The 22214-nt window shown below is 40.2% G+C and overlaps 1 protein-coding gene across 1 annotated transcript in view; it reads right to left on the bottom strand.

Annotated features, from left to right (window-relative positions):
• Nucleotides 1-22214, bottom strand: part of si (sucrase-isomaltase) — a 59012-nt gene that overhangs the window by 14229 nt on the left and 22569 nt on the right. The window contains 15 exon segments of the mRNA XM_029446109.1: nucleotides 131-285; nucleotides 417-623; nucleotides 723-872; nucleotides 4231-4413; nucleotides 4637-4686; nucleotides 4956-5044; nucleotides 5318-5442; nucleotides 7575-7631; nucleotides 11270-11354; nucleotides 12098-12252; nucleotides 14768-14884; nucleotides 16261-16432; nucleotides 18191-18308; nucleotides 18963-19047; nucleotides 20397-20510. Coding sequence (XP_029301969.1) covers nucleotides 131-285; nucleotides 417-623; nucleotides 723-872; nucleotides 4231-4413; nucleotides 4637-4686; nucleotides 4956-5044; nucleotides 5318-5442; nucleotides 7575-7631; nucleotides 11270-11354; nucleotides 12098-12252; nucleotides 14768-14884; nucleotides 16261-16432; nucleotides 18191-18308; nucleotides 18963-19047; nucleotides 20397-20510 — 1862 coding nt within the window.

The raw sequence follows: 22214 nt of genomic DNA, 5'->3' as shown, positions 1-22214 counted from the left end.
TTTTGTCAGAGAGACTGATGAAAGATACCCCAAAAGAATAGTAACAAACCCAAAACTCAGAGTAAAACATGCAGAACACGCAACAGCAACCTCAGCCCACCTGAACCACTCGTACAACTGAAATACTCACATCTTGGTTCCTGTGTTTTTCCGTATGACCTGGATGCCAAATGGGTTTTTGGTAACTTCGACCTTGTAAAGCCTATTGCTCTTGCTAGTCTCAGGAGTAGTGGGAACTGACAGCGGCACTGGAACCTCATAACGCTCTGTGGCCGGGTCCCAGATCTGGACAGGGAGGGAAGGTTTGTGTTTCAGCAGGATGGATGTTTTAAAAATAAAGAAAACTAGTCAAACATGCAGTGTGGGGAAAGAAACATGATATGCAAGAGAATGCACCAGCACACATAAACACACACCTTAAACTGCAGCATGTAGCTGCTGTGGTAACGGATCTCAACACGGAGCCTGTCAACGTCTGGTGAATCTGGGCGACCACTGCTCCTGTACTTCTTGTTCCGAGTGATATCAACCGTCATGCCTGAGGTCGTCTCTTCGTTTTTCGTAATGGTGTATCCGTAGTCTTTTGGATAGAAGCAGCATGGAACATGTTCGATGTTGCTTTCCTTAGTACGGACAGAAAGAATGATTTAAAGAATGATAGAATACAGAAATAATAATGTACATGATGTGTGCTTGTGAGCCTCATCTGTGTCACCCCTCACCTCCCAGATGCAGCCTCTGGCCACGCACTTAGCCTTATCTGCCTTCTCCTCTGGATGGCAGTCAAAGCGCTGGTTCTCACTCAACTCCAGTTCCCACTGCACTAGATAAGTCTCACCGACAGTCAAGAGGAGGCCACGCAGGAACATAACCTGTGTGTGTGTGTGTGATGAAGACAAAAGGTTGGAGAAAGGGATTTTTTTTTTTATCCATGGATGCCAATGCAAGAACATGCCCAGAGAGGCTTCCTTGAGACACAATGTGTACTTGACGCTGCATGAGGTATCAATTAAGACACAGCTGTTAATTTCCCTCGCTGTTTGAACAGCCTCTGACGGGAATATGCGAGTCATTCTCACAACAAATCTCAGGGAGCCCCGTTCACTCCAGTCACTACTGTCACCATCTGATACCTCCTCAGCTGGTGAGTAGACGTCTGGGATCTTCATCCGTCTTTTTTTCTCCGTGTATCATTTGAGTTTGGAATCAAGCTTCGGTAATTCAATTAGCGCAGAAGAATGTTTAGAAAGAAGAAGAGAAATGAATAGAGGAAAGGAGAGTCAGAGGGAAGAGAGGAAGAGAAAAGGCACAAGGACATGCACTACAGCAGGGGTGTCAAACATGCGGCCCGGGGGCCAAAACCGGTCCGCGGGATGACTTTGCAAAGTGTATAAATTAGTTGTTTTGATCATAAAGTAAAATACTGTTCCAGATACTCGTGACTCGTGACGTTGTTCATAATGTTTTGTAAAAAGATCAAATTTGAACATTTTCAGAATGTATTTGTACTTTTTTGCACTAAAACAAAGGGGAACATGTGGAGTTGTTGTTATTTATATGTTATCATGCTGTGATGTTACTGGTCCGGCCCACTTGAGATCAAATTGTGCTGCATGTGGCCCCTGAACTAAAATGAGTTTGACACCCCTGCACTACAGTATGCAGGAACTTATTTTGTTTAAAAAGCTTAACGCAATCAAACCAAAGCACAATATAAAATACAGGGAGCCAACGTAAAGTACTGTTCTATTCAAATGTGTGTGGACCTAATGACGTTCGGCGGATGTGAGCAATGTTCAAGGCCCAGTCCGACTTGGCATACAAAGACTGATGGACATGACAAGCCGGAGTTTAGGTTTAACAGCACATTTACCCTTCACCCCAAGGAAATGATTACTGCTGAGAGTCATTTGATAAATGCATGCTTGTGTGTGTGTGTGTGTGTGTGTGTGTGTGTGTGTGTGTGTGTGTGTGTGTGTGTGTGTGTGTGTGTGACCACAGAGACCTTGAGGATTTACACAAGCACAGCCCTGGCCACACACACATGAACGTGCGTGCACACGCAAATATACACAAGCCCACAAAGCAAATCTCTATAGTAATACTTTACTGAACCTTTCCTGACACCTTATATACTCTTATAACCGTGGGCACTTACTGTGGGACCATTGCTCAGTAATTCTTTCTCATTCTTTCTTTCTCATTCTGATACACACGCTCACACCAAAGCTGTTACGATCTTCACCTAATGTCAATTGTTATCATTTCTTACACTTAGAGGCTAACCTTGAAATGTACACTAATGGTTCCAGTCTTGTTGAAATAAATGGCGAGTGTAGCCACTGCTGTACTCCTCCACTGTGCACGTGTCCTGCATCAGCACCAAGTATCACTCTCAAGGTCTTTCTCACAGAGGAAATACTTCAAACAGAGGAGTTGTTCACATGTTATGACTATGTGGAGCTTATTATTTATATATTGCACTTCTAACCTGCCAATACAACCTACAGACAATTAATCATTTACAATTATGCAATTCACAAATACAGATTCAAAATCAGAAATACAACAAACAACAACAGCCACAGCAAATAATAATAATACTACTAATACTACTACTACTACTACTAATACAATAATACTACTAATACTACTACTACTACTAATAATAATAATACTACTACTATTATTAATACTAATACTAATACTACTACTACTAATACAATAATACTACTACTAATACTACTACTACTACTAATAATAATAATACTACTACTATTATTAATACTAATACTAATACTAATACTACTAATACAATAATACTACTAATACTACTACTACTACTAATAATAATAATACTACTACTATTATTAATACTAATACTAATACTACTACTACTACTACTATTAGTAATACTAATACTAATAATACTACTACTACTATTAGTAATACTAATACTAATAATACTACTACTACTACTACTACTATTAGTAATACTAATACTAATAATACTACTACTACTACTATTAGTAATACTAATACTAATACTAATACTACTACTACTACTATTAGTAATACTAATACTAATACTAATACTACTACTACTACTACTACTACTACTACTACTATTAGTAATACTAATACTAATAATACTAATAATACTACTACTACTACTACTACTAATACAATAATACTACTTATACTACTACTAATACTAATACAAATAATAATAATACTACTACTAATACTTCTACTACTAATACTATTACTAATACTACTTATACTACTACTACTACTACTACTAATACAATAATACTACTTTTACTACTAATAATACTAATACAAATACTACTACTTATACTACTACTACTACTACTATTAGTAATACTAATACTAATAATACTAATAATACTACTAATACTAATAATACTTCTACTACTACTACAAATAATACTACTTATACTACTACTAATACTAATACAAATAATAATAATACTACTACTAATACTTCTACTACTAATACTATTACTAATACTAATACAAATACTACTACTTCTACTACTAATACTAATACAAATACTACTACTTCTACTACTAATAATACTAATAATACTTCTGCTACTACTACAAATAATACTACTTATACTACTACTAATACTAATTCAAATAATAATAATAATACTACTACTAATAATACTACTTCTACTACTAATACTAATACAAATAATAATAATACTACTACTAATAATACTACTTCTACTACTACTTAAATGTTTTAAAGCAGAACAATATATTACATTTCTGTGCCACTGCAGAACAGGCTGTAAACACAGTACTGACATACTTTCACATTTATAAAGATTGATATGAAATACGTGAGCAAAAAGTTCCCTATTTACATTTTCAGCAGACACAGAGCAACGTTTGTTTTAAAGTCCACACATCCAGTCACTTTGTTTATTCCTGATCTGGTCTCTATTCCCCCCTGAGGAATATAACTCAGTCCCTGGCTAATAAATGCACATTTATATTGCAAGTTATGTTGTTAAATTGTTTTTGATGCAACATTTGAATGCCTTTTCTATAAAGGTAAATTCCCCTGGCAAACAACAATAGTTGCCCTTTATTTCTTGCATTGTTGCACGGCGATGTCCATGTGTGTGTGTGTGTGTGTGTGTGTGTGTGTGTGTGTGTGTGTGTGTGTGTGTGTGTGTGTGTGTGTGTGTTTACCTTCTTGGCTCCATCATACTGTACGCTGGAGTTCGTCACCGCGGTGGTAGAGTTCACGGTGCTCACGTGAGTCACAGAGACGGCGATGGGAGCATCAGGCACACCAAGGACGGTAATGTTCTCAAACTTAAGGTTGTTTGGGTCCTTGTAACCGGCGTGGATCACCTGCATAGTCAGCACTCCCTAAAAGGCAGAGGACACACAATTATATGCTGAGTCACAGCTTACACATCTTCCTTCTATCATGTTCACTGGTTAAGCAACCAACTTATATAAACTCCCAAAACTCCTTTCCCCTAGAAACATTCAGGTAGATTTTCTGTCTGTACCCCCCCCCCCCCCCCCCTGTGTAATGCTTACGTACTGGAAGCATCACTGTCATTAATTACACATGCATGACACTTACATAAGCAACAGAGAACTGGTAGTGGATGTGGTTGCCTGTTTCAACTGTATCTGTAAAGAAGAAGAAGAAGAAGAAGGAGAAACAGACGTTAATGTTTGTCGCTGACCTTCACTTGTTAATGTGTGTGAGCTCACTGACAGTGTGTGAACAGTCACTCTGACTCATGTGATGCTTTGTGTTTAACAAGATAAGAGCTTCAATTTGATGCTCATAAAAAAAGAAAGTGCCCGTAATGAGTGGTAATAACAAGATGTGTAAGATCTTGTCTCACACACACATCGAGTCATTTGCACACACACACACATACACACACACACACCTCTGGAATCTCCATCATCCCAGAATAGCTCCCCAGCTGCCTGCTTAATGTCATCAAGAGCGACGATCAATCCCATGGGGTGACGCCGACTAGAGACGTACACATAAACACAAAGTACAAACACCATACGCACATATAATTACAATTCAATCAATCACAGAACGGTACATTAATTAATCAGTGCACACTAATCAAATATATTGTGATGCATTTTGGATTTTTCTTTATGGAAATGCGGTGATTGATCAGAGTATATATATGAGTGTGTGCATGATAATATGAACGAACCTCACATGTAATTGCTATATGTGTATTTGTGTGTGTGTTTGTCTGTGTGTGTGTGTGTGTGTGTGTGTGTGTACCTGTAGGTGGTGGTGACGTCAGGTTTCTGCGTGGGGAGGATCGCCCCACCTCTGATGTGTAAACCAAGTTTTTCAGCGGGCAGATGCATATCAACATGAGTTCTTCGGTCTGCCAGTTGTTCCATCTGATCGGTAGGACAACTGAATCCATTAACTCTCATACCTTTCCCCATGTGAAGCTCTGTGGGCCACATAATCTCCAAATTGCACATTTCCAGGTTAGGACCGTCATTGTGTTCAAGACAGGGCTGGAAAATACTGACTTTGGGTTTGTGTGAAATCTACAATTCACTTTTTCAAATGTGAAGACTTTCCTGCGCCAACTCTTACAACAGCATTGGAAACGTTCCTATGATATCTGTTCACAACAACGTTTGTGGTTCATGCACTATTGTAATTGGTAAACCTGTGAGCTCCACAACTTAAACTCCATTCACCTCTATTGTATTGTCAGACATTTTAAAGATGGATGTCTGAAAATCTGATTAAATAAAGCCAAACTCACGTGCATGGCTATACGACGAGAGGTACATGAGAAACTATATGTGTTGTTTTACTTTGGGTGAACTGACCCTTTAGTCATCACTTATGTACCACATGTTCTTGTAGCTTCAAACTCAAGCCTCATTTTAGACAGTGTGTTGTATCATATTTCAAACGCACACTAAAAAGTTCAGAGAATGCAATTAATGTGAAACGAAGAGGATGTCAAATGTGTTATTTATTGCATTTTAATGATGTCATCGTTGTACGTTTCTGTGCTGCTAAGAAGCGTTGACATGAGGAGACACAGTTCTCTCTCACTGTGTGTGTCTCTCTCTGCCCCTCGTTTCTTTCAGGGCCCAGATAGAGCGCAGTTAATTTCTGAACCCCTGAGGACTAAATCCTCAGACCAGCCTAAAACAATTTAAAACTCTCTTCTCTCCATCTCCTCTCGTTCTCCTTCTACCTACTTCCTTCTCCGTGTCATGTTATTCTCTCTTGTGTTGCTCTAATTCTTTTTTTTTTATATATCCCATTTTCCTCCATTCCCATGGAGGTGTGTGTGTGTGTGTGTGTGTGTGTGTGTGTGTGTGTGTGTGTGTGTGTGTGTGTGTGTGTGTGCGTATACCATTTTACGCAGTACAGTAGAGTATGGGCGAGTGTGTGGGCTGGAGTTAGTGGAGCGTCTACAAGCAATTTCAGATCTTATCACCCCCTCATTGTCTGCCTTAAGGAGGTCTTCTCTAGCCTTGTCTTCTCTTCTTCTCCTTATTCCTGCTGGCCTAACCTCCCATCTTCCCACTCCTCTAAAAGCTGTTATTGCTCTCCCCCTCTTCTTCCTCTCGTCCTGCTTTACTTCTCTCTCCATGTCACGTCATTTTAACCTACTTTCTCTTAGTTTAACCATCATTTTGTATACCCCCCCCCCCCACCTCCTGCCCAACCCTTCCATCCTCCTACCCAGATAATCACAGGGGACCAACCAGGACAAGGGGCCGGCGGCAAGACAGCCAATCTAATCGTTCATCTGATCAGTGGGCGCTTTACATCGCCAAATAAGGTCCCAAAGGAGCTCAACACCTCTTTTATCTCTCTGTCAGGGAGATAGTCTCTCTCCTCTCTTCCCTGTCCTCTTTCACTCTATCTTTGTCCTCTCTCTCTCTCGCTCTGTCTTATCGCTCTCGTCTCTCTGTCTCAAACAAAGAACTTGAGGCTAAGACTTTCATGCGACACATGTTCTTTGTGGATGTGTTAATTCCACAAGCGTAAATTTATAATTATCAGCCATTTTTCAAACATATTTTTTTGAGCACTACACCTTTATGTTTAATCAGGTGCGCCTGTACAAAGCAATAACAGTTTATCATATGTATACGCTCATGATATTAATGACTTTGATTCTACTCTTTGGTTATTTATTTTGCCTTATTGAAAGGTGTTTTTAATATTCCGTCTTCTTCATGTAGGTAAATTGAGTAGGAAAAGAACACAAGGGACACCCACGCTGTGCTTTCTAACTAAAGTATAAATCTAGACATACATTTATGGCAATCATAAGAGAGAATATAAAGAAATAATCTGTTTTATGTGCACTTCACTTGGAGAACATTCAGTTTGTCGCCGGTCGTTTCAGCTGGAAGAGTTGAAGTGTCTGCAATGTCTGCTGAATGTCTATGAAATAATTGACATGTATAACAAACTCTGGATGATTTCTCATCTGAAGAGGAAGAGCATGTCCTTCACAGGAAACTACTTTAGCAGAATATAGTCTTACCGTCTCATAGTCATACCACACGGCATCCGGGACATATGCTCGCACTTTGTCCACACCCTGCAGAAAAACCAGAAGAAAATGTATTGCCATATGTTTGCATATTTGAACAAATCTATGTGTTATCATGTTTGTTGTCGCACCAATCCTGACGCTTTAATCTTACAGGGCTAAACAGGAACAGAGAAGCTACATTACAGCACAAAATGAAGTCGCTATATTTCTCGCCACTCAGTGCAATTTAATAATAAATAAGAAGCAGATCAAATGTTTCCATCAAGGACAGACATTTCAAAACTGCGTAGCATCTGATATAAAGTTTCCACAAAACCCTTGTGACATTTCTGTCTACAGTTCTCTGATGCAACAGATGATGGAAAAGACAGCATCAAGCGACGACTGATAGGTGACAGCCTTTGATAGCTTAAGGTGATGGACAGACAGGAGCAATCAATAGAAGAGCGCCAAGCCTTTGATAGCATTGTCACTTCCCTGCTCTTTCTGACAGGGCTGAACGTACGGGGGGGGGGGGGGGAGAGGCGGATAAACAGAGAAAGCGCAGCGAAAGAAAGTGCGAACTAGAGGTCCTTCTAAAAATACATACATTGTGAATTACACTATGTCAGCTGTGGAGGCCCTTGTTTAAAGGCGCCAATGGCACCAACATCTCTCTCTTTCTTTCACAAACACGTATCAGCAGCATGTGTGATTGCGTAGGCCTCTGAGGCCTCGTACGAGGAACAAGAAGTGTTGACAGTTGGCCAGGAAAGAACAAACAGGTAAGAGAATAAGGAATAAAAGGCAAAAAAGAGCACATTTGAAATGCAAAACACCCAAAAAGGTACATGTGAAACTCTATAAAGACTAAAATATGACAGAGAAATATTGATATAATGGCTGGCAAACCGAATTCAATGACTTAATGTCGTCTTTGGGGTCCGCATTGGCAGTTTGAGGCAGATCACCTGTCACAACTGCTGCACAGCCTGTGGGATGACAGCCTCGGGAAATGGATGCTCCCCCTATACCTCGTTTTCTGGTGTCTGATTTGCTCGCGGCGCCTATCACTCACCACACTGACTAATGGGAAGGGACTGCAGGACTTAGCATGGCTGCTAACTGTGATTGAGAGGGACAAGGCATGAGGCCTGCATCCTCATTTAGATTACTGAAGCTCAGTTAGCCATGAGGTAAGATTTGATCAGGTGGGCTTAAGATTCATACTGGCAGAATGATCAGATGGTCGGCGAGGTAGATGAGAGAGGCAGAAAAAGAGTGAGGGAGGGGGTGGGATGAAATAAAAAGGGATCACAAGGGTGAGTTGACAGGAGCTGATTAAGAGAATGCAGATGAGATGAGGGAGCAAACGTTTGATGAGAGGATGAGCTAAAAAAGTAAAGGGAGTAATGGGCAAGAGGGGGGAGAGTGGAAGCATGGACGACGACCAGAGGCGATGACAGAGAGAGAGTGAGAGTGCAGGAGATATCCCCTGTTTATCACGGAGATCAAGGTTAAAGCATCGACTGATCTGAATGATGGAGCAAGAGCATCATTAGAGAAAGGGAGACAGAGGAGAAGAGGCAGAGAGATATGACAATCAAGAAAAGAGGAGGTAGGATGAAGAGGGTTGTTAAAGATCAGCAGGTGACCTCACTCAAGTGGACGACACTATCTCTTCATGTGGCCCTTCACAGCCTGATGCGTCTGTAACAGATAGTCGCCGCTCTATTCTTAATACTTGCCCTCACCCTGGTTTAAACCTCAGCAGCATCCTGTCGCCACCAAAGAATATTCAGCCACATATCAGATCCGTCAGGAGGTCCGTGTGTTAGTGTGTGTTAGTGTGTGTTAGTGTGCGTTAGTGTGTGTTAGTGTGCGTTAGTGTGTGTTGGTGTGCTTCACTGCTGCTGCTACTTATCTACAACAGATAAAGGTTGTTTTTCACAGTCTATGTTTTGTAATAAAAAAACATAATACCTTGGAGAAGAAAAATCATAATTTACAGTGAGTCTGAGTTACAGACACAACTTTATGTAGATCATTTAATATTAAGATACAGTGTTAATACTTTCCATTGCTCAAAACCACACACTTGTTGTCAATGAGTGACTTTATTGGCTGTTTTATGCCATTAATGTTGCATTTTTATCAGATCCATATTTGTTCCTTGCTGTCTTGGATCTATTTGGTATTTCTCTACCTGTCATGAACTTCAGAGGTTCAGGTCTTGTAGGTATTGATTGTCAGTATTGACCAAGCAGCATGGTGCATCTGTGGTGCTTTGCTCAGGTTTGGTTTAACCCAGATTCTGGGCACATGAACAAACGTTTCTCGAAACCTTACAAACTTTGTTTTTGTGGATGATTTGTTCACCAAATTGATTTGAAATGTGAACTCTCTCAAGCTGAGAATAAAAATAACTTGCACTTTCCAACTGTATACTGCACATGTGGCGGTGTTGTGTACGAATGTGCCACGATGCATTAAGTGAGAAATGAAAAGCCTGAACGCGTCGCCTGTACGTCAGGGACTGGCTATTAAACGCCCCCCTAATAACCAAACTGTCCCTGCAGTTGCTTACAGTGTCATTCAAAGACTTTCCACATGACTGCAACACGGTAAAGCAACATATTCGAATACGCTTACCTTTAATGAACTGTGAATTCATTCTTCACATCACAAGCAAGGTCATAATTTGCCTCCATAGAGATGCATTTATATGGTTGACATTTCTCTCTATTAATTAATCGGGCACTTTGATGATTGATTTTAAAGAGAAAGAAAACGAGCGGGTGGTCATGATTGACGCCAGCCCCTAACACACCCACTGATAAAGGATTTATTTGCATCCTACTCTGTTTCCAACTGCACGACAGTTCAGCTGTTCCTCTGAAATGTCCAAAGTAGGTGCATTTGTCTTAGTCTTGTTTGTGTTTTGTGTCGCAAAAAACAACAAACTACACACCTGATGGTCCCTCCATTGTCTCTACCCTGAGGACGGCTCAAACCCCGAGGCACTGGAAGCATAAACCCTTCACTTCTCGTATTAGAAACTTTGCCACAATCACACTGATTGAAGTTACTTTGTCCCCGGCCCCACTATGAATCCAATTCGCTTTCCACTATTCTGTAATTCACAAGAGGCCATGCTAAATTGCTTATTAATCAGGCCACTTTGACATGACCGCAATCGCTTTGTATGCACGCACACACATGCACCTACAGGCACGCACATTTATGAGTACACACAGTCGCACAGATACACACACACACACACTGAGACAAACACGCATATACACACTTCTATCTACACTTCTAATCTCCTAGTAATGAGGTCAGTGCTCTCATTAGAGCTGAGAGAAAAGAGGGAGGATATGAAAGAGAGAAGAAAGAGGGATGAGAGGAGGGGAGGGCAACAAAGAAAATCCCATGTCATGTTTTCCCAGTGGAGGTCAGAGTGTGTGTGTGTGTGTGTGTGTGTGTGTGTGTGTGTGTGTGTGTGAGTAACTGATCATCTCATCTGCAAGACACATTTCTCTCTGTGCTACATGCATGTTTCTATATGCACTGTCGGCCTATGTGAGTTTCTGTGTGAAGATATGATACAGTACATGCAAGTACATGTTTAATTGAGTACATGCACTTGAAGGACTGAATCATGTTGTTGTTTGTCTTGTTTTGTTTGTGCGCTGGCTTACCGGGTCTAGTACAGGTGTGATGAGCAGGTGTTTCCCCCAGAGGAACTGGCGGTCCACTGTCCAGGTGGTTATGTCAGAGTAGAACCTTGGGAGCGACAAAGAAGAGAATCAATAAGATATCTTTGATACATTCATTGTGTAAAGATGTTATTCGGTAAACACTATAACACGTGTATCTTCCCGCTGTTTCATGACGACCTTTGGGGCAAACCATGGTAGTATGTTAAACATTATAACACCGTTGTTTCCACCCCCATCATTCATTATTCAATATTCAAATTCAACAAAAGTGAAAGAAACAAAAAAACACATTGAGGGTCACTTAAAAAGTCCAATTAAGCTTACAGTGCAGATACGTTGACCCAGCTCATAACATCAACACGTTCTTCTGAACGTCACACAGTTTCCATATTTGGACAATTTAATTTAATGTTCTCTCCAATGCCTGCCGATGCCGTGACACACAAACACTCCGATTGTGAGTTACATAATATTCTGCTTGAATATATGGTTGCCTTAGTCTAATACAATCCTGCATTACATAGTACGCAAAGTGCCAAATTAAGTTAAAGTTATAGTTGAGCTTGTATTGGCTGATTGGCATCAGCTGTATGTATTATGTTTTACAATATTTGGCGTTCCCAGCGAACACATCATCCACGATCTCCCGACCTCTTCATATGTGATATTGTATATTGTTGATTTAACTAAGATTGATGTTCATACGTGTGTTTAAGGTGGATCAGCTCTCCCATCGGAGTCTCTTCCACCAAACCTCGCTGTAAAACCAATATTATACATGTGATAGAGATATGATGAATGACTTACTCGTGCATGACAGGACGTACAACTGTCTCCCCCGTGGTGTGGGCTTTGTAGAAGAGTGTGTAGAGGTAAGGCAGGAGTGTGTAACGTATCCTCAGGTAATGCTTCGAGCTTTCCAACAAGGTTGAGCCCAGGCCGAACGCAGCTGGATCCTGGGGCTGGAGAAAGAACGATGGACTAAAGAGGTTTGATGAACGAGACAAGATTTGTTTTTGATCAACAGGTGGAACAAAAGAGAAAGAGACAGGATCATATGAAAGAGAGAACTTGTTTGAATACATTTGAGGGGAAATGGAGAGACTTGACGTGAAGTGTGAGGAAAGAAAGCTGCTGAAATTGCACATTTATTTTACATAACCAATTTATTCATCATGAATAAGTGGATAGTGATACTTTATTACAAAGATTAAGATGGAAATTAACTTTACAAAAGACAAATGTAAAAGCAGAGTTTGAAAAGAGAATGCGCAAAACTAGAAAGAGAGAAATAAAGGATGAAAATTGTGTGAGAAAGAAGTATGATTTCATTTCAACGATAGTGGAGAGTGAGAGGGTGATTAGCGGCTAACAGGCCGTGCTTCTCTCATCTGGCTAATCATTTATGCCCTTGGCACCCCTGAGAGTGTGATGAGGACAGTGTGTGTGCATGTGTGTGTGTGTGTGTGTGTTCGGACTGCCCCGCATGGTCGTGTGATGAGAGCCATGATTAGGGCAAAGCAAAGGTCACACATTAGCTGTCTCGTTTAGTAGAAATCGTACTTCAGATTCATCATCATCATGTCCCTGTCCTCCAGCTGATATACCCCTCCTCCCCTTCCTTCTTCCGGCACACACCCTGTCTTCTTCAACCCCCCCCCCGCCAGCTTTACCTCAACGCTGTGCTATTTTGGCCGCTGTGATGAGGATGGAAATGTCACATGAAGAATGTTGTGAGAGCAACAATTTTCACGCTATTCAACGCTGCAGACTGACTTCTCTCCACCAAGTTATTTGTGTTTGTCTACAATAATAGCTCAGTGGCATCAATATAAACACTGTTGTAGGCTCAGCAGGTGCTTTTCCCATGTCTCTCCGTGACATTTTAAATGATCTGACATTTACCTTTATAGTGTGCTCGCTGAAGATAAACATAAATAACACTCTTTTCTCATTATGGTCCAAAATTCTTCTTCTTATAATTATTGAGAGTTGCTGTCATTGTGAATCTGGTCTGCTTTGGCCTAGAAAAGCTTTTAAAAGTACCTAAGCTTAACGTACCGTTAGTTGAACAGAGATGGTCCAATCAAAGCTGAGTAACCTCAATGGACACCGGGAAGCCTTCTTGACATTTTCCTGGATTCATCCAAACTTTCTCTTTTTTGATCACACCATAATTTCTGTCAAATGTTGTATTTGTACTATGTTGTTTATCCTGTACACACGACATCTACTGCACGTCTGTCCGTCCTGGGAGAGGGATCCCTCCTCAGTCTCTCCCTGAGGTTTCTACCATTTTTCCCCCTTTAATTATGAGGTTTCTTTTAAGGAAGTTTTTCCTTGTGCGATGCGAGGGTCTAAGGACAGAGGGTCTAAGGACAGAGGGTCTAAGGACAGAGGGTCTAAGGACAGATGGTCTAAGGACAGAGGGTCTAAGGACAGAGGGTAAGGACAGAGGGTCTAAGGACAGAGGGTCTAAAGACAGAGGGTCTAAGGACAGATGGTCTAAGGACAGAGGGTCTAAGGACAGAGGGTCTGAGGACAGAGGGTCTAAGGACAGAGGGTCTAAGGACAGAGGGTGTCGTATCCTGTACAGTCTGTAAAGCCCACTGAGACAAATGTGTAATTTGTGATATTGGGCTATATAAATAAATTTGATTTGATTATGAAGCAGTGTCCTATCTGTCAACCTGTCCTACCCTTCACCAATTAAGGTCAATGTCTTCCCATGACCATCTCTCGAGGGTTTTGCAAATCGAGGCATCAAAGAACCATCGTTTTGAAAACTAACAAGAACTGTTGATTGTTGTTCTAATGTTAACTCATTATCATACAATTTATCCCACGAAATCTCAGGAAAATCAAGACACCATGAAAACCAGAGCCACAGCTGGAGCTGAAGGAAGCGGTGTGTAAGTGGAGGAAGATAACACCACCCATTCAAAGGTTAGTTAAGTATCTGATGCCCGTGGGGGCCACCTAAGCTGAAATTGCCTTGATATTGTACAATATATCCGCCATATGGCACAGCGTATCACAGTAGGCTAATTTAATATAATGCAGCATTAACGTTATCTTTTACTAAAGTGTAAAAATCTCAATCTCTTTGATGAGTATCAATCTGGCAGCGAGCGACTGAACTCTGAGCTCCGTCTTACTTCAGGCTCAGATGTTCCGATACCCAGTGCAGCTATAATGGATTTCCAACCGCCAACAGTCCCAGTGTTAAACCCAAAACAAGAGGTCCCACTGCTCCCGTTTCTACAACACAGTTGCACTAGTTGTGGTGTGATGACAATCTCCATGGATACTGAAAGAAGTTTCTATTTTTAACCACTTGGCATTTTATAGCACCTATGCAATGTTATGAAATGAAGAGTATACCCTGCAGCACTTTAGACCAAACAATGGCTGTGTGATACATAAATCTAAAACTGACTGTTACAGGAATTGTAGAACAAAATGCCTTTACAGTACCTTGTAGCCCTGAGCGTTGTGGTTCCGGCTGAAGGGATAGAAAGCTCCCACCTGCATCCAGCGACGACATAACTCTTCGCTGGTGTTGTCAAAGAATCCACAGATGTCAGCTCCGATCTGAAACACATTTGGGGACAGCAGCGTGACATTTAGCCAGACCCTACAATATATTTCTATTAATGTCCTAAATGTTAAATTCAGAGTATTGTGATGCTACAGTTGGCATGCCATTTGACAAACTGCTGTAGATTCCAGCGAGCGATTGTAATGAAATAAAGTGGATCTATATATATATGTATTATACTGTATATGTCAGTCCATGCACCTTCTGAAAGAACACAAAAAACTGAGTCTGAAGAGTCAGCAGTCGTGAAGAGTAGCACCAACGTGATATTTTCTTTTAAAAGGGTTCTCTTTATGTCTCTTCAATCCAGTCAAGATGTGCTGGCAGACAGTAGATGTGGGCAGTGATCTTTATTTACATTAATTGCACAATGGAGTCCAATAAAGAGACTTCCTTCAAAGGCCAGTCCACAGAGACCGCTTGCTTTCTATTGTTTATCACTGGCCACATATTACTACAGACTCAATGGGAGGGAATCGATCCAAATCCCATTTCTCCTGCACTCACTGTTTGTTTGTGCGAGCGCGTGTGTGTGTGTGTGTGTGTGTGTGCGGAAGAACCTAAAACCTGCTTGACACAGTCCCACCAGGATTTAGTTGGCATCTAGGAGCCCACCTGACGTGCACAGCTGGAGGTGTGTGGGCATTTGTGTGTGTTTGCGTGTGAGGTTCAACTTCCTGTTGTTTTCTTACCACAACAACACCCGTGCGAGTTTGCTGCACCGAGCCCACTCGGGTACTGACGAGCAGTCTTGTATTATGTTGAGCGTGGTGGAGAAGCAGGGTTCTTCCAGACGTTTTAATTGATCTCATTCCAGACACACTTTTTCTTGCCTGCCCTTCTGTCTTTATCCTTACGCCTGAACATAGATCTCAATTAGCAGCTGAATCAGAAGAGGGAAACTTCTGAACGGCAGAACGACATGTTAACTAAACTGAAACTAAGAGTAACGGCTCTGGCTAACTTTCTAAGATTAGTTTCAAAGTACTGTTGTCTGATTCAAGCTTTCTACATAACTAAGAGCATTTTCTGTCTTTTTCATTAATACTATCTGAAGGGAATCCGAGCCTCAAGTGAAATGTGCTAATTAATATTCGCTACAATATGAAGCTGAGTTTTTCTTTCCCCGCACGTCAAATCAAACAAAACATGACTTTTTCTGCGCTGTGACAATTTAAGTAAAAAGGCTTAACACTGAATTTCATAATGTGATGTTTAAATGTGTAACTAAAAGCTGAAGAGATTAATCCTTGCAGTCTTGTTAAGCCCTGCCACGATAACCAGGTAGAGACACTTCTCCTGTCAAATTCACTTACTCTAATCGTAAGACGAACAATATTTTCCCCTTCTTTAAAGCTTCGCTACTCACATAGGGAACTCCAAAGAGCCCAAACTCCAGCATGCCGGGGATGGCCCATTTAATGTCGTTCCAGTTGGCAGCGTTGTCCCCCAGCCAGTGACCCGAATACTTTCCCACACCTGGAAAGGAGGATCGGGTCAACATCAGCGTACGGTTTTCTCCAAACACACTCTGCAGAGCTCTGTGGGAGGGAGAGGAGGAGAGCAAGAGTGGGAGAGAAGAGGGAAGACGTTAAGAGCAAAGGGACACGAGGACGAAGAGAGAAAGGGGGCCTCGGACAGCTCGAGGGGGAAACCGATATCAAACACACACACACATGCTGAAAGACTGGAGAAAGATGAGACGGATACTAGATGGGGACAAAGCCAGAGATAGTTGTACTTTTTCCTCCCTATTGCACATTATTATTTTGTTTGATCAAAACAGCATTGATTTCCATGACAATACCGAACCCTGATGATGTTTACACAATGCGTCTCCTGCCAATAATACATATTAATTAGTGGACAGAGGGAGACGAGGAAGAAGGGAGTGAGCAAGGAGGCAAAACAAAAGACAAACTACCTTCGATATCAAAGGGCTGAGTCAGCATGTTGACGTCAGAGGACTTGTGTTTCACGGTCTCCAGTGCATTTGTGTGTGTGTGTGTGTGTATACAGTATATGTGTATAGTGTGTCCTTGTGACAGGTAATACTGTACCAAGAGAAACAAGCTGCGTTCATTGTGCAGTCAGTTTCAACATTCAAGTCTCATTTATTGCCGTTCGAGGAGCAACAGAAATCTTCTTCGCTACTTTTTGACTTTGAAGCTCCACATATGATGTATCTCTGCATCACGGTGTGGGTGTGCATTGCATTTGTTTAGTTTTTACGGGCTGTTATTTCCCATCAGCTGAAAACCCATTAGTGCAGGTGTGTGCTGCTTTCTAATTGATGCAATTTCCCGTACCATCACCATTAGAGCATATTAAAATCCTGGCAACTGACGGCAACTTTAGCCTTGTAGGAAATAACTAGCAAGTTCCTGCACTAGGATAAATGTGAACATCTTTATACGTCCGCGACATTCGCTGACACGCCACGCTGACTCTCTTCACTGTCCTATTTTGTCTCTGAAGGATGACCTCGTCTACTCTTCTCTGTTTAAACTGCTTATGTGCTTGTTTGCAATTTTCTGATGGAAACAGAAATGAGCGACATTGTAGACACGCCTCACCCGTAACAATGTCATCATTTATACAGACGCATGGCACACTTTATGTTGCACACTTTGTGTTACTTAATGGCGAATACATTCATTAGCATTAATTGATTATAGGATACGCACAAACTGGTGTGCAATGTGCATGCACAGGGCATTATGCTGAACTGCAAGTGTCGGTATAATAGGCCAGATGTCCACAGAGTTTCCTAAATCCATTCTAACAATACCAACTTATGAGCATCCTGCCTTTACATCTATAAATAAAGCATTAATCAATGTTAACCTGCTTAATGCTTCATCAATTTCCATATCTCAATGATTATATCCTATAATCACACTGATGCCTCTCCGTAGGTTTGTGTAAAGTAATGGGTTTGGAAACTGTTTCAGCGCCAGACCCTAATGAGAAATTCATTCGCTCACCCAGGGAGCCGGGCTCATTAAAACAGATTCCTGCACTTATTACACGGGATCCAACTTGCAAAATGTTCGGCAAGAGTCACAAGCTTCACGTCGCTGGGCGGCACTATGTCAACTCCACAACTCTTTGCATTTCTCAAAAGCCTCTGATTCCACTGCACTTGATTCTGAAGATTGTGTGTGTGTGACACTGTGTCGACAGTACAAAGTGCATTTTGAGTTTGCCAAAGCAGCATTGCTCTGCAGAGGTGGCAGCGAGTTGGCCTCTGTAGCACAAGCTGGCCAAACTCTTTCTAACATTATGAATGCACTCACTTTTCAGTAGCCAGCACCATGGAGTAGCCATACAGACTGTGGACATCATAGTGGTTCCCCCAGGCCTGCTTGGCATCCATACACAGAGTCTTACTGTACATCACCTCATCCAGGACCTCTGGGGGGAGAGAGAAGATGAAGGAGGTAAAGTGATGGGGGTAAGGTGAGAGGAGGTAGGGAATGCATACAAATATAGGATTCAGTGAGAGGAGGAGAGAGAAGGAGGTAGATGGGGACAGAAGGAATGAGAGACTTTGATGTATACAGCAATAGGAAGTGGGAACAATGAGGAAATGAGAGACAGAGAGAGCAATGGAGGAAGAGGATGACTAAGGAGGTGTGCAATAAAACGGTGGCATCAGGGGAGCATGCCTTTTCCAGTTATGATCATCCTGTCTGGAAGACAGTCGGAATAAAAGACATGGCAGAAGAGTCATTTTCAAAATTCCTCACCGGGGACCAACTACTTTAGATGAGTTTTTCTCTGGACCTGAACTTACTTCATCAGCTATTGTGGCGGATTTATCAACTTTTGCACAGCTTTTGGGCTTCAAGCTGCAAGCCCGCGACATTCTCTATGTCTCTGTTGTGTGGTATTTAGATTTGTGATTGTTTTGTTTTGAAAGAGCACTTGCAAATCATGCTGCCGCGACAGCGTTTTAAAGGAACACAGATATTGAGGATCATATAAGTGGACGTGAAAAGCAAGTATGGCACAGAATATATATATATATTAATATATATAAAAATATATATATAATAAGTGTCTTACTTGGAGTGTAGGGAGGGTAGTTGAGGTTGTTGTCAGCACAGCCCTTTTTTGATCCTTTCTTGAAATTAGCCACTTCATTCATGTCCTGCAAGTGCATCAGAGGAGAGTTTTGATAAAACACAGAAATAAGTTTGAGCAAATGATCTTAAAATTATAATTATTTATAACTTGCCAAAACAGTGTTGTGAATCCAGGATTATTTTACTAAAATGATTATATGCTGAATATAATATATATATATATATATATATATATATATATATATATATATATATATATATATAGAGCATATAATAATTTTACTAAAAGTATTAATTGCTTTATATATAATATATATAAATATAATATATATAATATATATATTCAGCAAGTAATAATTTTAGTAAAATTATTATATGCTCTCTATATATATATATATACATATATATATATATATATATATATATATATATATATATATTATATTCAGCATATAATCATTTTAGTAAAAATATATATATATATATATATATATATATATACATATACACATATATAAACATATATATACATATACACATATACATATATATATATGCATATATATATATACACATATATATATACATATATATACATATACATATATATATATATATATATATATATATATATATATATATATATATGTATATATATATATATATATATACACATATATATATATATATATATATATATATATATATTATATTCAGCATATAATCATTTTAGTAAAAATATATATATATATATATATATATATATATATATATATATACATATACACATATATAAACATATATATACATATACACATATACATATATATATATGCATATATATATATACACATATATATATACATATATATACATATACATATATATATATATATATATATATATATATATATATATATATATACATATATATATACATATATACATATATACATATATATATATATACATATATACATATATACATATACATATACATATAAAAATATATTTATATATAAGTATATATATATATATATATATATATATATATATATGTATGTATATATATATATATGTGTACAGTGTTTGAAGTAAGATGTGAAATTGTTTGTGTTGCAGCAAACAGCCGAGTAATGAGTGAGACCAAATCCACATTTCCTGCTGAGGCACCATTAACAGCATAACATGAATTTCAGCCTGTTTGTGTCCGCGTGTGTTCGGTGCTCTTTATTGGCCTCCGATGTTTAGCCCACAGTGAAGTAATTGTCACCGAAAATCACAAAAATGTAAGCCCGCTGCGCCTGTGTGTGCGTGATTGGCTGCAGAATAATGTTAGTTTCAGGTTTTACAGTTGGCGAACGGCTAATCTGTGGATACAAACCTTTATTGTATGCGTTTAAAATTGACTTACAATCCAGAGGGCATCATGTTTGATCTCCCTGGAGAATCGCACATACTCATCAACCCACCAGTCGATGCAGTTTTGGCTGGTGTAGTCTGGAAACACAGTCTCCCCTGGCCACACCTGAGAGGGAGAGGACGTGAGACATGTCTGTACAAGCACTTTTTAATAGTTTTAGAGTAAAACTCTGAGAACATTAGTTCTGGCATCAATTTATGAGCTTCCCTGCTGACAGTATCCACTTTAAAGTTTGTTTTGGCAAAGCACAACGTTGTACTTCATTTCGTTACTGTTTGAAAAGCATCCGCGTCACGTCTTCACTCCTACAGCCTGCGCAATACCTACATGTGAAGCACATGATGGTGCATGATCGTAGGTGTGGGCGTAGAGAGCTCCACTGTCCGTGTTACAGCTGAGAGATGTGGAAGCGACAAAGAAAAGAGAACAGAGGAGAGATGAAGAATGGAAGGAGGGTGGGATTGATGAGAGAGAGAGACGGAGGAGGAGGAGGAGGAAGGGGAAAGAGAGACATACGAGTTGAGGAAGAGAACAGAGGAGAGGAGAAATCGATAATGCAATAGAAATCTCTAGACGTGACTGTGTGTTAGAAGTCGTTCTTAATGACATGTATTGGGAAAAATGATTAATCCACCAGGAAAAAGGCTGAGATTCTGTGTGTGTGTGTGTGTGTGTGTGTGTGTGTGTGTGTGTGTGTGTTTGTGTGTGTGAACCCCTCTGTAGAGCACAGTAGATATTAAATCTCAAGGTTGCTCGACGCCAGCTATCTTTTACCTTTACTTCCTCTGCCAATAACTTTACAGCCCATTTTGTAGCAAAGATATGAATCATGCTTATGTACGCTCACGTGCCGACACACACACACGCACACATAGATTTATAGGACGATGTTTTTGGCAGATGGTCAGAACTCCAAGGTCAGAGCTTATTGATAGTCCCTCACAGTTGCCATCTTTCCTTTTTCCAGTCATTTCTTCGTTGTATTTAACTCTAGATTTTGCTTACTGCTTACTAATGCTGACAGCCCGTTAAACACTTTCAAACTGATCTGCTGCCATTTATAGCTTCATATCTCTCTCTATCTTTGTGTCTATTTGCCTGTTTTTATGCTTGCTGCCTGTCAATCTCTGCCTTTACTTGTCTATCTGTTCTTCTACCTGTCTCTATGTCCCTCTGCTCCAAAGTTTCCACAGTCTGTCCCTTTCTTGTGCTTGCTTGATAATCTGTCTTTTTGTGTCTTGTCTCCCACTGTGTCTGACTTCCTGTGTACCTCCCTGTCACTCGAGCGCTCAGAAAGAAAGCCGGTCTGTCTCCCTGTACATGACTCTCTAATCTATTATTTGTGACTTTCTGTATTCCTGCACCTGCTTTTTTCCTCCGCCCATGTTTCTGTCTGTCATTGCTACCTTTAAACCCACATGGACTACTTTCTCTCTGCTGCTGCGTTGTTTACTCCCATCCATTTTGCCTCTGTGCTTTGAACATGAACGTTCACTTGTGCGATTGAGGTCCTGCTATGATTTTACTCGCATGCAGAAACATTTGGGCCACGAGGAGAAAAAAAAAAAGCTTTTATCCTTATCTTTGCGAGCAATTAGCCGTCTTAAAAGCAGAATAAATACCAGCCTGCCTCTGTGTCTCCTTTATCACTGACACAGCTACGGCAGAGGTCGCTTTGCAAAGACCCAGGACACATACTGTATATTCATATGGAAATAAACTAGAATCAATTATAATCCCACATGTGCGTGCACAGATATGGAGCACACACAACTAAGAATAGCTTCTCATTTAGAGAAATGGATACAC

Source organism: Cottoperca gobio, chromosome 13 (assembly GCF_900634415.1).
Source record: "Cottoperca gobio chromosome 13, fCotGob3.1, whole genome shotgun sequence".
Classification (NCBI taxonomy): Eukaryota; Metazoa; Chordata; class Actinopteri; order Perciformes; family Bovichtidae; genus Cottoperca; species Cottoperca gobio.
The sequence above is the reverse complement of the archived record's forward strand: the minus strand, read 5'-3'. Positions and strand labels throughout refer to the sequence as shown.